Genomic DNA, 17,264 nt, shown 5'->3' on the forward strand with positions numbered 1-17,264 from the left:
TATTTATCCCTCTCAGTTTCTAAACCCAGAGAAAATAATTACCATAGAATATCCATCATACAACATAGGCTTCTCCTATTGTGTGATCTCCTTTCTTCTCTCCTTCAAAAACTTATGAGGAACTGGAACTGTGACAGAAGGTGAGTAGAATAAGTCATTGCCAATCCTATCTCTGGTGGCTCCATCTGATCAATTTCTGTGAATTTTATGTTTTAAATTATATGGAAGAAAGTTATTGTGAACAATCTACTACATACTTAGGTGGAAGGCTGTCCAAAATAGCTCCTCCACAGCAAATTAAGACTGTCATGTTTCTTGGTATATGTCACTAAAGTAAGAAACTTACTCATTGTTCGTATCAGATTCAGTTGAGCATTTTCAAACTGAATTGATATGAAGTGCAAACCAAAATATCCTAGATATATATGACCGAATATTTGTGACATATTGTTATGTCATATTGTTAACATTCTTGTTCGTGTTACAAATAGTATAAATCTGCAAAATTAATTTAAAGAACAGCAATACACTGGCAGACTGCCTTAGACAATACAGTATTATAAAAACTCATTTTTAATTATTAACATTTTCTGGCAACTTTTTATTAGAATAAACTTAGACAACTTTTGGGTGGCATGAACTATACTTAATTGCTTTGAAAATAGCACAGCCACATTTTAGGTTTCTGCAACAGTTTTTAAAATTTTCTATCTTAAACTGCACTGCTGAAATTCAATAACTTGAACTGCTAAAATTAATACAGGTTGCATAAGGTTGCATTTTATAAATCCCTGTATTGTATATTAGCCCAAAATTGTAAGATGAAAAGCACCTACAACTTATTTTAAAATGTCCGGATATCAGAGAAAAAAACAGATAGACTCACAGATAAGAGTTATGTATTTCCCTTCAAATATTTTTAAAACACACCCTTTATTTTAAAAATTAGTTGTCTTAAGCATGAAGAACTATTACCTACAGATCATACCAACCGCAATGCTGCATCTACAGAGGAATTTCTCTTCATCAATTACTTACTATCAGAAGTTATACAGATTTCTTTCATGAAAGCAGCATCTACTGATCATTCATGAATTGTGTTGATTATATTTGTGTATATAATTCACAAACATAATTATTAGCATGATCCAGTAATTAAATATGACCTGGATGGGATGTAAATTATGTGGATTTAGAGCAGGTATCAAAATCATACAGAATGTGTGCTTATCAACAGATAAGCATCTGAAATACGATAGAATTTGGTCATCCTCACGTTTTTAAATATTTTTATTTCAGGCTTAATTCAGACAAAAGAGAATACTTATTATAGGTCCAGCTGACCCATAAATGATGGAACAACTTATATGCTAGAAGACAGAAACAATTAACAATGGGTGGCATGGGATGGCAATGGGATTTATAAGTGGGCTGAAAATAATAATTTTAAATAGGGAGCAGAAACCAAATGTACAGATACGAACTTGGGAATATCTTTCAATAGTGCACAGGTGTCAAACTCACAGTGTCATGTTGTCATCATGTGACATTTCACTTTGTTTTCCCTCTTTGCGGAGCTGGGGTGGGCATGGCTTGCACATGATGCATCCGACCCATGGGCTGCCAGTTTGACACCCCTGCAATAGTGATTTGAATCACAAGTGCAATGTGACTGCCAAAAAGGCAAATGCAATTTTTGAATATATCAACAGAAATACAGCTTCCAAATCTTAAGAATCAATAATTCTACTTCAGTACTACTTATTAGTTGTCACCAGAATTCTGTCGTCTCCAAGCATCATACTTTACAGAATTAGCCAAACTGGATCAAGTTCAAAAAACAGCAATGAAAATGATCATGAGATTAGAAGGATAGACAGAAGGAATTAGATATGTTTTGCCATTAAGACAACTGAGAGAGGATATGAGAATACTTTTCTAAGCGCCAGAAAGGGTACAACACTGAACATCAAGATCTGTTCTCCATCAACCCAAAAAGATACAGAATTATGAATTTAGGTTACAAGACAGCAAATTTCAACTGAATGTTAAGAAGAAAATCCTAACAGAAAGAGGACAACCACTTATTCAAAGAAGCACTTTTGATTCCCCCAAAAGTGGATGAGTTTAGCAGAAGCAGATGTATACAACCAATTTATCACTGTTTTCATAAGAATTCTTCCTTTGAACAGAGAATTGACCTTCATGGTTTAAAGCAGAGCTGTCAAACTCCTGGCCCGCAGGTTGGATGCATCACGTTCTGGCCAAGCCAAGTTTAGCAAAGGGGAAAAAGTCCCAATATGTCATGTGGTGCAGCTGTGTCCGTGAGTTTGACACCCCTGGTTTGAAGGGTATCTTTCAATTCCATTATTATGAGTATCTTTTCCTGTAACTATTCAAAATAGCATTCGTGATGGTCATTATAAAAAAAATAGTATTAACTTCAGCATTCACTATGGCTGATTTCATGTACTAGTCTGTCATATTTTAACTGTGATTTATTGAACAAACCTGATTAAATTCACACAGCTCATACACTATAGTTGTCAAATCACTACAGCTGACTTTGTACAATATGATAAGCTACAAATGCAAACAGACCACCTTTTGGTTTAATGTGCTGAATAAGCTCTATAAGTTTCCAACCCACAAATTTCAATGCAACCCAAATAACAGTATCTAGGATAACATGCAGATTCAATATAACCTGCTCTTTTGCAAAAAATGGAAGTTTTTTGTAAACTACTTGCAAACGAATCTGACTTCAATACAACTTTTTTTTCTCTTCAAAATCAATTTACCTTTTAAAAAGTATTAAATAAAAGCATGCTTACGAATGCCTCTGAGGCAAGAGTAGACTAAATAAACTTCAGAACTCATTTATATATAGTTAATAGAATCATTTTGGTACTGGGTTCTTTAGCTGCCATGTATACTTTACATTACTTTAAACAAGGTACAACAATGTGGACAAGACAACTTAATTTGTAATATTTTTGTACCTGTGCAAAAACACATGAAAATAGTTTAAGAATATACTAATATATGTAAACATAGTTGCTGTTTGTACAATATTCTTAACTGAACTATGGTTTAATCAATTAACCAAAATGTATGGTTTGCATAGCAAATTAAAATAACAGCATATGTAAGGTTCATATATCATGTTAGCCTAAATGTGGTTGAATATATCATGTAATCACTGCCAGTGACTTATTCCTGTATATATAAATGTTTCATATCAAGAAAATGTTCTTACCTGTATATCCTGCCCACCAGCCCCAGGATGCCACCATGGCTAAAAGCCATTTAAATAAAACTCCTTCGATATACCAAAAACATTTACTATCCAACAATCGAAGAGGTTGCAGTACTATCATGTACAGAATATAGGATGGAATAGCAACAAGGTTATTTGCAACCATGAAGCTAAATCTTAACATTGCTTTCAGAAATATATAGCCTGCCCTTTGGGCCTTCTCCACAGTTATAGCCATTCTTTTCACACAGAAGTTTGTAGTCTTTTCCTACAGGACAAGAAAGAGAAAAATTACTCAGCACAAAGTACACAACTTCTTGTTTTTTAGAAAATCCTTCTTGATCAAAAAGGTTTTCATCTAAAAATATTGTAATATATTTTGCAAGTATTTTCATATTTTTTTTAATTTTCTAGATTACTACATTAAGGATCATTCTCAAATACTTTTTTAAAACCATAATAAAATTTACTGCAGGCTAATAATGAGAATTATTAATCTTTATTGTTGTTATATTCACAACTGTTAGAAGAAATCTTACAAAACTATTCCTCATACCGCTCATACTATTCCTCATACCGCTAGGGTTTATGTTTTACAAGAATATACATTTTACAAGATTATACATGTATAAGGATATGTTTTATCTCTCAATAAGATGCTTGCATATGAAGTATATTTTCATTTTCAATGTCTTAAGTATGCCACAGCAAGCGTACTAAAGAAATGTTCATTCTATTTGGTAACACAGAAAACCTAATTATGATGTACAAAGGGCAGATATTTTGAGACAAACAATTCCCTTTGCTTTTCCTCCATAAAAATTGTAATTGTCCTTTATTCTGCAAGAGGAAATATAGGTAAAGGAAAAAAATGAAAACGTGCAGATTATTATGCTTTTAAGTGTATGCCTTGAGATTTTATTTTAGTATGAAGCACTATAGAAATGCTTTCTTCTAAATGATTTTTAAAATGACAAACCCATTAATTAGTAACATGATTTAAATTATCTCAACTCCTAAAGTACAAGAAGGAAACAGTGAAATAAAAATCCAAAAGGAAGCATCAATTTAAATGACAAATAGGGAGGAAAGGGGAACAAAGACTAGAGACTCCATCCCAAAGGACTTATCTTGGGGTAGGACTTACTAAATTCAACCCTTGTATTTGGAGTATGTAGAATAAATACTAAAGGGTTGGGGAAGAATAGAAGAAAGGCAGGCTCAGCCCACACTATTTACTGGATCACTCACCTTCTGCTGCGCAGAGGAAAGGGAACAGGAGGGCCCAGAGAAGTGGGCCTGATGGCCTTAGCAATAGAGGGGGGTGCCTTGATCGGTGGCTGCCAGTGAAGAAGGAAGTGGAGGCAGTGGCTGCAACTCTGGCGGGATAACGGCGGTCTCATGGACATGGAGGTTGCTGGCCTGGACCCAACGGAATGGGCTGGGAACACTCCCTATTTCCTTTGCACTTCTCTGAGGGGGTAAAACAAACAAACAACGGAGGTAGAGCCCGAAAAGAGCACAAATGCCGGAGACAGCCACGTTACAAGGGAAGGCGCCGTCCAGTGGACCTATCGCACCCTAACAACGTTTGCACAATATTCGGGGCCTAGGGCGATTCGCGCGCCTTCCCCAAGAGAAGAGGCAGAATTCCACCGCGAATCACCCCGGTTGGCGTATCCGCTTCTCCTCCCGGGAGGAAGAGGGCAGCAAGCGCAACTCCCGCACCTGTTGGGATATCGGAGCGCCTTAAGGCAGGAAAAAGACGCGGAGGATCTCTTAAATCTCAGCCGCCGCGGTCGAATATTTCGGATCACGGGAGATAGGCTCGAGCTCTTTGGACATGCCCAAGTTTGCAAGGGTTTCAAAGAAAAGAGGAGCTCTATTCGTGCCCAGGCCAAACAGAGAACTAAGCGTGTGCTCAGAAGCATTTACGCTGTTTAAGTAACGGAAGAGAAGGTCTTTTCGAAAGCATCGAGAGCGACCCATTCACCTATATGAAGTCCCTTGAAATACACTATTACCTGATATTCACTAGAAAAAGAAGAAAAAAAACTGGAATTCCCCCTGGCGTCCTCTAATGGCGCGGGGAGTTGGAATCTTCAACCTTTGTTCCAATTCAGGGCCAACAGAAAGGATCCTAGCGGGAACAAAGTACATTCCGGGTGAAACCCGGCCACAAACTTTATAAAGGTTGGGAATGGGTCTCTCCCAGGAACTTGAATTGGCTCCTTCCTCCCGGTTGAGAACTTCTTTCAAGGGCACTAACGGTGCGCCTCCTCAGCCTCTCAAGTGGAGGGACCTTTCGCAAACAGCACCGTTGCCAACCTAGGACACTCGTGGGTCGCTCGCCTCCTCCGACCGACCTCCGTCGTCTCCCGCCCGCCCGCCCGGAATGAAAGCCCTGAAAGGGTCATGTTCCCCAAGGCAACTCCCCGCTTTGCCCAAAACGAGCCCAGGAAGGCAGCCGTGGACATGACGTCCCTTTTCAAGTTCAACCTCGGGCTCCAGGGCAGCTTCCTCAAGGGCGACAGCCGCCCTCCTCCTCCTCCATCACCGCCGCCACGCCGCGCTGCTCACCCAGAAGCAAGGGGAGGATCTGAAGAGAGCGCCAATGAGAAGGAAGTGCCCCGACCTCGCCTCGGGCGGCAAGGAGTGGGGGGTCCCTTCAAGGGCGCCAAGAGCCTGTCCCCAGCTTCTCCCCCAGGAGGGGCTGTTTCCCGAAGAGCCCCTGGGAAGCCAGGGCGACAGTAGCTTTGAGGCTCCCTCACTCATCTCGCGCCCCCTTCCCTTCTCGAGAGGTGCCGCTCGCGGGCAAAGGATGGGTGGGGACTTTCCTACCTCCGACCAGGCGGCTTTCCTTCCAGGGCCGTTTCTGAGGAGCCCGTCGGATTCATAACGGTGGCAACCGTGGCCGCCAGGGCCCTCGCCCACCTCGACTGCCGCGAAGAGGCTGCGCCGTGACCCCTCGACGCCGCCTCTTTCTCCTGCGGCTAATTCGGCTCGCCGGCAAGTTTCGCTGGCTCTCGAGGAGGTGGAAGCGAAGGCAGGAGCAGGTCGCTCGCTGCAGCAAGCCCCGCTGTCTCCGGCCGATAGCTCCCTCTAACGAGCCGAAGCTTAGCAGTCCGGCTTCGTCCGTCCCTCCGCCCGCCAGTCAGCCAAACTCCCGGCGGGCTGGGCCTCAGCAGGCCGCCTCCCTCGCAGCTCCCCTCCCCGGTCCCGGAAGAGGCAGCGAAAGCGCGTCCTTCTTCCCTCTAAAAGGAACGCGAAAGTCAGAATAGCGGAGAAACGGCGACAAGAATTGCAGCCAGTAAAAAATGCAAAGAGATTTAGCAGCCCTTCCCGTTGTCCTCAGGCTTGAAAGGCTGTACCGGCAGCAAGAAGAGGATATGAATGGGCGACCTGACAGTGCCACGGCCTTTTGTACACTTCGTGGCTAGCGAGTCTTGAACTTAAAAAGTCGCGTTAGGAGATTAAGATTGGTGGTGCAAAAAAACAGCCGTACCACCCCATATCTCACTGGGGTGAAGGCCTGGAGAGGCTGCAAGAGAAAACTTGAGCCAGGGCCTATTGAAAGTAAAACTGTTGTAGGCAGGAATAGGCTGAGGACTGGAAAAAGGATAACCAAGTACGGGTCTGAGAGGAGGCCTTCAAAGGAAATTTTTAAAAAATGATGTTGAGTGGTAAGGAATAAAACTTCACTGAGTTTAAAGACAGAAACTGAATGAAAGAGTTCAGCCTGGTAATCCAGCAAGTGAAATGGGACTAAAAAGCGTACAGTACAGTTTCAGATATACCTGTAACACCTTTCTACTCTAATTTCCACTGTTGTTGAAGACTGTTGGATGCATGCATATCTGTGGTGACCTGCATTTTTAGCTAAAAATAGTTATAGTTGCATTACTTTTACTTCTGTTTATTATTGTATTTTTCTAAGCATTTGCATATAAGTAGACTGGCTTGTCTACAAAGAAGAGATAACGCCAAGGAACTGCTGCAAAGTCTGCAAAAATTTAAACTTTATAAAAACACTAAAATAGGATATTCTGCAATGACTCAGAGAAGTATTGATGTGCCAACAGTTGTTTAGGGACAAAACATAAAGACGTTCTGACAGGAACAACTAGCTGGAGCTCTGAATGTATTCTGTATTACAATTTTATATTGTTTTCTCTGAATCGATATGTAACTAAAACCACATAACACAAAACAACATAATTGCATGATATATCTTGGAACCATGATAAACTGAACTAAAGGCATCTTATGCAATATGCCATTGATTTACATCTATATTTTCTTACGAGACATTGGGAGAAGAAAAATAAGAGTTGGCTGAATTAAGGTGATTTGAACTGAAATTTGTAGTGACTTTTAGGAGGAGCTCTGGTTTCAACTAAGGCTTGCAGGAGCACATGTGACCCGGGAGTCTCAATATACATACATACATACATACATACATACATACATACATACATACACATTTGATTAGAATATATCTTCAAGAATATATTCTTCAATTAGTTATTTAGGCAGATAGTATAGTACTAATTTGACCAGATGTACTTTGTACAAATATTTAAATTTATACTGTTTGTCATTTCAGCAAAGCTAAATATTTAATGCTTCAAGCTTTAATAATCATTTGGTCTGGATCCATTACCTCACTGAAATTTCAAATATGTTTAAGATCAACTCCACTCACTGTTAAGTGAGGCAACTCTGAAGTCAAGCTTTATCTTGAATTGCAAAATCTGCAAATGAATTAAGTGAGACATTAAATTTTATATAATTTATATAAATATTGTTTGGACAAACTTTGTAATCAAATCCTTATTAAAGCCACAAATATGTGACTGATGTTCATCCATAATTTCTAACTATCTAAACATTATTAATCTCTTCAATAGAATTCATGGTGCTAAATCACTGTTATACTATTGCAGGCCTGTCAAACTGGAGGCCTATCACATGCAGGCCATGATCGAGTTTGACATCTGTGTACTATTGTGTACACTTCCACAGAGGCTATGTTCTAATAATACTATTTGTTCATTTATTGAAAACATCTCAGTTGACTGGGATTAAGCCATTTTCTGTGCAATAAACAGTTATTTACAGTCACAGCATCTGAGTTTACACAGCATCCCAGCAAAACAAAGCAACCAAATTTTTTGGTTTAGAATTTACATGTGAACCATTACACAGAATCCCATTTATTCAATAATCCCTGTCTAAAATAAAGCATATCTTAGAACTTTATGCACTTTCAACTATTTTTATCATTCCTATAATTAGTCATTAACAAAGTTTATTCAGCAAATCTAAATACCATAGAACATAATCATTTTAGTAGGCATATATAGGAATACACTATGACTTCAAAACAACCGTGTTTACATAAGCAATGCAATTTTCTACTTCAATCACAAATGGCTGTCATTCCATGCAAATATCTATAATTAAATCTTCGGTGTCTTTAGAAAGATTTATTTCTAATATATACAACATTCCTGAGTATAAACATGGAACCATTACTGATCAGTACAAACAGAACTGTGCTAAGTGAACTGATTATCTGAATTTGTATAAGATATGGTACATTCCTAACAGAAATACTACTGTGTGATTAAGTTAACAGTTTGCTCCACCTCTGGAAGCCGCCAACACTAAGACATCATTGAAACTTTCTACTTCCCCTATGACTGACTATTTGGCACACATTAAATGACAATTTTCAGTTGCAGCTAAAAGTGTCAACTTTATATTCCACAACGCTGATCTTAATAGACCTTGTATATTTAATACTTCAGCCAATTTTTTTGAATTAAAAATAAGATTATTATCTACATAGAGTAAAACCATCCATTTGTATCATATAGGATAATGTGTTAATTTCTTCTACATTTCAGTTTTCAGTAAGTGAGGATATTTATCTTTGAAGAAGATAGGTATCACAGGACACCATTTGACATGAACGTTGCTTATTTGTGACCTGTCAGTAGTTTCAGATTATTTAATACTTGATAGTTAACTTATTTTTTCTAATATTTTGAGTCAAATCACGTTATTCAAGAGATTTCAAATTACGGTACAATATGCTACAGCTAACATATTTGATACTTTTTTATTCCTGTCTTGTTAAAACTTCCTCTTGATTACAAGATGATGATCTTTTCCATTAACTCAGCTGTTCCATTATGCCATTGAAAAAAGGTTTATTTTGCTACAAATAATGAGACACCAGTTTGAGCCAATGAGTCAACATCTGAACACAGAAGAACAAAATCCATAACCTTTGTCTATCTCTTTATGCAAGATTGTGGATCGGCTTTCATTTAGTTGCTCTCGGTCCCAAATTCCAATGCATAAAATAAAAATAAATATTACTCAATTACTCCTATAAAATTTGCCCTTTGTGTTGTTCACTTTCCTACTCAAATTCTACATCACAGGCAGTAGGAGAGTTGATAGAGAAAAAAAACCTTGACATCTTACCAAGTCTTTCATTTTTGCACATTGCATGAGAAAAGAGGGAAGTAAAATACAAAAGCTATTTCAGCAACAGTCCTAAATCTTCAGCAAAATTTAATTTTGAGTTTTCCAACTTGTTGAACTCCAGATGTGCTTAACTTTAATTCTCCAAAATTCCAGCCAGTATAGGTATCACAGGACATTATTAATCTGGGAGGAAGCAAGTTGGGAAAGGCTGATCTAGTTTAACTCACAGTTTTACAAATCTGACATAAGCAGGAAAATACACTTTCCATAATTAGACAATCATTAATGAAACATCAAATAGGTATTGAAATTTACTGATGATAATAATACAGAAGACCAGTTGGTATTGGTCAAATTGGCACAAATATACACTAAGACTTAATTCAGGAAGTAATTTTATTCAGTGAGCAAGACACCAGCATGAAACAGTTATTAGATTTGTTTACTGAAAGTTAATTACACAGTTGCTGAAGTACAAGTTCCAGCTTGTTAATCTTTTTAAAAGAGAGAGAGAGAGTGCATAATGCAAAAGTACTCAAGTAGTCATTTGTATGTAGATTAAATCTAAATCTCACTCAAAAGATTGTGGAAATCCTATAGTCAGAGAGATTGGTTTATAACTTTCTAAGTTTTAGCACTTTTGAATGGCAGGAGCCTATTTTTATATGAAAAGAAAGAGTCAGGCCTTACCACATGCCTGTTAATTATTCACATGTTTATTGTGAGTTTATACATATTAACCAGGGAGACAAATTATTATTTATGTAATGCTATTTTCAAGATTTTATCTTTTGTTATAAGTCAGACAGTTAAGTCAGAATGGTAAATGATAATAATGGTACTAAAGACAATGTTTTCCAGTAAAATAGATTTATGACAGAAAAATGTGAAGTATTTGAAAGAAGTTAACTCCTTCAACAAGGAAATGCTTTTTTGGTCTATTGGTCTTCTGCAAACTGAAGTAGGGTCTTTTATGGGAGACTTGTGAAAAAAAGTCCCATATGGCATTGGATTCTTAGTCTGATCTACTTTCAAAGGGCTGACAGTACCAAGAAATAGTGCAGAGATAAAAAGTTTCACAAGTAATATTTAATATTTCAAAAAGTCACTCTCCTAAAAAATATTTAGACTCTCTCTAAAAAAATCAATCGAGTAAAAGCTAAAGGTATAGAAAACAGTACGGAATATTGTATGGAAAATTATATAAAACTTAATGAAATTTCTGGAATCTTGAATAGGGAGCATTTATATTTTGTTGTATATCATTCTGGTTAATATTAAACATGCTGTGTGATACTGATTTACTCAGAGCTGTTCCTACCTGCTGCAAAATCAGTTGGTCTTATCTTCAGTCTTTGTACTCTAGAAGGAAGTCATTTTCTTAAGCTTTTCACAAACATACAAATTGCATTTCAGAAAAGTCCAAGAGTCCCAGCATGAACACAGCTCTTAGAGGGTAGTAGTGATATCAAGAGTTTTTAATGAATGATTTTCTGCAAATCTTGGCTTTTCCCACACTCCTGTTCTGTCACTATGACATCAATTGACTTTATAAATCTCCCGTGTGGAATGTTGGATCAGCAGTCTTCCCAGTGGTATTGAGATTTGGCTTGTGTTCAAAAGCTTGAGGGAATGGGATATCAACAATTGCTATACTTCCTGGCAAAGAACCATTGCCCTGAGTGATTCTTTTTGAGGAATGAAACAGAAATAGCAATACAGTAGCCAGTTTTCATTCCAGGTAAGATTACAGTGCATCAGATACATAATATACACCAAAAAAATGAAGAACATTTCAAAAGCCACCCCTCCACCAGACTGTCAAGTATCTGGAAGCCTGCACTCTCAAACAAAAAAATCTCCACACCACAGGCCAAGCAAACACCTGGGCACAAACAGATTCCCCCCCCACAATACCTCCAGCTCAAACACACCCCAACCAGGCACCCAGATGAAACCTAGCTTCCTAATAAATGATAGCCATCCGTTTACTCGGAACCAAGCCACACTAAAAGCCTCCAATACAGGAAACACAATATTGCCAGCCAATCAAGGGGGAAAAAAGGTTACAAAACAGACAGAAGATATTAGAAACACCAATCAAGCAGAACACAGCAAACTCCAAGACCAATAAACACAGTCCAAGACTCCCAACTAATCAGGATGAAGAAAAAACCATTCTGGCACAGCAGTAGGCTAGCACCAAATTTAAAACAGAAACGGCTGTGAAAGCCTGACTCACAGATGAACACAATACACAAGCCTGGTGATGGCAGATGAGATTCTGCCAAAACGTTGCTACAACTTTAAAAGCACAACTATAATGACGTGGGAAAATACCCGAACAAAGCTGAATACCATACATGTAAGTACCTGTGAAAACTTAAGAAAATATATATATGGATCTTTGGTTATTTGGGTTTTCTCCTGCATAAAATTGGAAGTATCTAGGTGATGTTTTGATGAAGTCTCATTCATCATCTTCAGGCTTGTGTCTTCGGCTTTGTGCTTCTTGGAGTAATGTGACCTTGTAGCTGCTTCTTCCTTTTAACTGCTAGTGGGGGGGTGACTTGATTGGGTGGGGGCTTGGCTGTGTTCTGATTGGGTGGGGGTGTGTTCTTATTGGTTGGGGGTTTGGCTGTGTTCTGATTGGTTGGGGGTTTGGCTGTGTTCTGATTGGCTGGGGGTGTGTTCTGTTCAGATGGGGGCTTGGTTGTGCTCAGGTTAGTCTTAGTTGCTGTGGGATTTGATCCTGGTGAGCTGTGATCCTGCTGTTTGGCTTCGCGTTCGTGGTCGTGCCACATCTTCATGGTGGGCATCAGTTCGCTTCATGTATGGCTCGGACGGGTTTGAAGCGGGTAGTGATGCAGCTGTGGTACGGCTTCTGGTCCATGGTCGTGTCTCATCTTCTGTGTGTGAGTCTGCTTTCTACGTGGAAGTGTGGTGGTAGCATCTTGTGTGGCCCTCGTGCGTGTGGGTCTGGTGTCATTTTTCATGTTAGGTACTTGTTTGTTCATGAGGGTGGGTTTCCAAATGGCTGGTAGGCGGGAGGTATCATCTCATTTATTCATGCTGTGTGGGCGTTTTTCTATCTCTATGGCTTCTCTGATTATTCTGTTGTTGAAGTGTTTGGTTTTGGCGATAGTTCTGGTATTTTTAAAGTCAATCTCATGTCCTGTGGCTTTGAGGTGTTGGACCAGGGAAGAGGTTGGTTCTTCTTTTTTGATTGAATTCTTGTGTTCTTCAATGCATGCACTTATTCTTCTGTTAGTTTGTCCGATGTATGTGGTGGGTCAGGCGGTGCAAGGGATTTCATATACTCCTTGGTTTTCTAACTCAATTTTGTCTTTAGGGTTTCTTAGGATGGTGGATATTTTTCTGTTTGTGCAGAATGCTGTTTTAATGTTGTGTTTTTGGAGGATCTTGCTGATTTTGTCTGTAGTGCCTTTTATATATGGGAGGAGGGCTTTGCCGTTCCCTTGTTCTCTGTCTTGGATTTTGGTTGGGGTTTCTTTTTGGATTAGGTGGGTAATCTTCTTTCTTTGGAATCCATTGGCTGTTAGTACGTTAGTGAGAGTGTGTAGTTTGGTTTTTAGGTGTTGTTCATCAGCTAAGCATTTTGTTCTGGAGATGAGTGTCTCGGCTACGGAATTGATCTGTGCTGGGTGGAGGTGTGAGAGTGCGTGTAGATAGCGGTTTGTATGTGTTTTCTTCTGGTAGATGGTGTGTCCTAGGGAGCCATTGGAATTTTTGTATACTAAGACATCTAGGAAGGGAAGTTGATTGTTAGCTTCTGTTTCCATGGTGAATTGTATTTTGGGGTGTAGGCTGTTGACGTGTGTGAGGAAGTTGTTCAGTTTTTCTTTCCCATGTGGCCAGATTATGAAGGTGTCATCTACGTATCTGAGCCAGAGTTTGGGTTTGTGATCATATTTTTCTAGAGCTTGTGTTTCAAAGTGTTCCATGTAGAGGTTTGTGATGACAGGTGAGAGGGGTGACCCCATGGGTGCTCCTTCTATTTGTTTGTATTTTTGTCCATTGTAGGTGAAGTATATATTGGATAGGCAGTGGTTGGTCAGATCTAGGATGTGCTTGGGGGGGTTGTATTTGTTTTGGATTGCTATCAAGGCTTCTTTTATTGGCACTTGGGTGAAGAGGAATATGACATTGAAGCTCACTAGTAGGTCGCTGGTTTGTAAGTTTTGTTTCATGATCTCTATGAAGTGGAATGAGTTTCTTACATGTGACTTGATGGATTCTGCATAGGGCTGTAGTTGTTTGGCGAGAAATTTGGCTAGGTTTTAGAGGTGAGCCTATGGAGCTGACTATTGGTCTAAGTGGGGTTCCTTCTTTGTGTATGGATGATTTCTGGATGATTTCTCTCTGGGTATGATTCTTTGCTGGATTTCTTCGCTTGTGGGGGAGGCTTTTATTTTGGATCTTGTGGTTTTTTTCTAGGTAGGTGGTGGGGTCTGTGTTTAGGGGTTTGTATGTGGGATCTTGGAGTACGTTGGTTAGCTTGGTTTGGTAGTCAGATGTGTTCATAACCACTGTCGCGTTGCCCTTGTCTGCTGGTAGGATTATTATGCTGGTGTCTTCTTTCAGGTTAAGTAGTGCAGTTTGTTCTTCTTTGGATAAGTTGCTTTTGGGTGGTTTGCTAGTGCAGAGGATGTTGGTGATTTCGAGTCTGATTCTATTAGCATCATCAGGGTTGGTTTTGGTCAGGCTGGTTTCAACTCCGCATATGATGGTTTCTGTGGGGATGTGTTTGGGAGCGACAGCAAAGTTGAATCCTTTCGAAAGGACATTGGTTTCGGCTTCGGTGGGGATCTTGTCTGAGATGTTTTGCACTGTTTGTTTCATGTGTGGCTGTGAGTGGGGAGGAGTTTGTTTCTGGCGTTGTTGTAGTTTTGTGAGTTTGTTGGTGTGTGTGTTTGTCTTGAGGGTGGTCTGTGTTTCGGCTCTCCAGACAGCGAGTTGTTTGGATTTGTCCCAAAGTGCGGGGTGAATCTTGTTGCTGAGTCTGAGGTGAAGTGTGAGGAGACCTTTGTTGATTTGGTCTAAGAGGAATCTTTTTGTGTGAAGTTCATTTCTAATGAAAATAAAAATATAGAAGGCGACCCCCTACAGAGTGAGCCCAACTACCTTAGGCCAATTATGGAAGGCCAAAATGCAACGGCTTTTTTGCTGCAGTCCTAAAAACAAAGCCAGAAATCTGGACCTACATCAGTATTTCTAAGTATCAGTAGCTTGAAGATGTATGGACTACAATTCTCAAAATTCTGATTGGGAAATTTCCCAAATTTTATTCTCTTCTGAGACTCGGAATCAGACTGTTAAGCCAAATGGAATGACAAATAATTGTAATGACACTAGTGTCTATCAGTTTATAACAGAAAAATATGAAATATTTGAATCAAAAGTCCACATATATTACAGTTGCCCAGGTTAAGAAACACTGACCTAGACATTTACATCGAGCCTTACTTCTTACCAATAGGTAGAACTGATTTTGATCTAAATTCTTGTCTAGGTCAATACATCTGAATATGATTATCCGTATATATATGGATACACACATACACACACACACTCCTTCCTCTAGTACCTTACAGTTTTTTAAATAGTATTTCAAGAAACCCTTTCCCCACTTTCCACAGCCATGTTCCTTCTATTTTAAAAAAAGAAACATCCCCAGTCAGCACACTTTAAGGTTACATAATCTCAAAAATGATTTAGAAGTAAATGCTTCTGATCTCACATACAAGCAACACTTCTCCTTCTATTCTTTTGTTCCTTTTATTCCTTTCATTGACTGTTTGGACACACAGAAAATAGATTTTTGTAGCACTCAACCTACAGTTGTTCTTTATGAGTAGACTTCAGGATCTAAGGTTTTTGCAGTCAGATGATGAATTGAACACCTGGAAGTTGATTACTTTTATCTAAGTTGACGATCATAACATAGCCTATGTGAAAATAAAGTTCAGCCAAGCCTCATTTCTTAATTGCTTTTGGAATTAATTTTTACTACTTTTCAAATATTAAGAACATTCAGAACAACACGTTTTATGGCAATTAAGGACTACAGTCAAATTCAACTTGGTAACACAGAATGGAACAAAATACTATAACATTGCATCTCTTGAAGGCTATTTGTGAATGGACTCAAGTTCATTTTAAGAACATAGTCATTTACATGTACTGGTAAATGATATTATGGAAGTGGAACAAGTCGTACCCGGCAAGATTGTAATTGATTTGAATGTGGAATTAAAAATGACGCACTACAAGTATCTAGAAAAAATGATATACTAGACATACAAATGAAACCTGATGTCCTAATAATTAAAAGGGACATTCAAATAACAAAACAGAAAAATGACTTGGATAATTTCCCTATATTGGATTTACAAAACAGATCTATTTAAGCTCTTAAGGATTTATTGAAAAGGGAACAAAAAAAGAGGAAAAGATATCAAATTGAAAGACATGACCTGAAGAAATTAAAGACCAAGATAGTTAAAAATAAGGGAATATAAAAGTGGTTTATTTGAACAAGGTTAAAACATGTTATTTCTGGTAACCTTTAATGGACTTTTCCTGATCATATCAGCCCTCCTAGGTAAACCAGACAGGAAACACCACAAGATGAACTAATTCTACTTTATTGTAAGGCTATCTTGCAAGTCCAAAGGTACAAACTTCCAATCTCCACTTTTAACTGCTTGATCCATTAGGATGAATACTTCCTAAGTTTCATTCTCTGACCACTAAGTGATTACAGGCTTCTGCCTCTCTTGTTTGAGGCAGCATCTCTTCCGCTTTTTCCTCAAGATAATTCATCCATTCCATTATAGATCAGGACTGAATGAGGAGGTTTTAAGGATCTGTTTATAAGTAAGAGATGCTTGTTCTATTTTTAGAGAAGGTGATAAATTGTTAAAATTGTCTATACTTTTTGTGACATATGAAAAAGCTACTTCTCTATCTTCTATTTTTATTTTTTAATCTTACCCTTTGTATCCTTTTCTTTTCTGTACTGTTATTTCTTTTTAACTTTTTTGTAGTTTTTATTAGTTTTATCTGTACAACCGTAATGCTTAATACAGTTACTAAATACTCTTCATTTGTCTGGACTTTAAACCCAGAATTCTCCATTGCTGATAATCCTAGGATTTCAAGTTACATTTGGTGGATGCTCAGGAAAGAGAAGTCTGCTTAAAACTGCATGTGGAACTGTGCACAGATATGTCTCAACAACCAGCATGAAGGAGATAGATCTCAAGAAATGGAGAAAAACCTTCAAATAATTGGAATACTAAATGGAGTACTTCATTTCTAAAAGTTGCCCGTTCTGGAGCTGCAGCATGTTCCCCCATACCATACAGCTGACTTTTCAGAAAAACCAAAGCATATAGGAATTAGGAATTAGAGTTTATATTTAAAAATATGACAAAAAAGAGGTATACAGTAGTGAGTTAAAAACAGCCATAATTCAACA

General features: G+C 38.4%; 1 protein-coding gene across 2 annotated transcripts in view; it reads right to left on the reverse strand.

The window, feature by feature from the left end:
- LPGAT1 (lysophosphatidylglycerol acyltransferase 1) overlaps window positions 1–6,435 on the reverse strand; it is a 41,638-nt gene extending 35,203 nt beyond the window's left edge. The window contains exons 1-3 of one of the 2 annotated variants that reach the window (XM_026695789.2): window positions 6,101–6,435; window positions 4,511–4,732; window positions 3,260–3,527 (exon numbers count right to left, since the gene is read on the reverse strand). In XM_026695789.2, coding sequence (XP_026551574.1) covers window positions 3,260–3,497 — 238 coding nt within the window. In that variant the 5' untranslated portion in view covers window positions 3,498–3,527; window positions 4,511–4,732; window positions 6,101–6,435. Of the gene's footprint in view, window positions 1–3,259; window positions 3,528–4,510; window positions 4,733–5,283; window positions 5,845–6,100 lie in introns of those variants that run through there. The other variant, XM_087933090.1, reaches the window with a different exon arrangement.
- Between the last annotated feature and the right edge of the window lie 10,829 nt (window positions 6,436–17,264).

Source organism: Pseudonaja textilis, chromosome 1 (assembly GCF_049901715.1).
Source record: "Pseudonaja textilis isolate UNSWEBS1 chromosome 1, rPseTex1.2, whole genome shotgun sequence".
Lineage (NCBI taxonomy): Eukaryota > Metazoa > Chordata > Lepidosauria > Squamata > Elapidae > Pseudonaja > Pseudonaja textilis.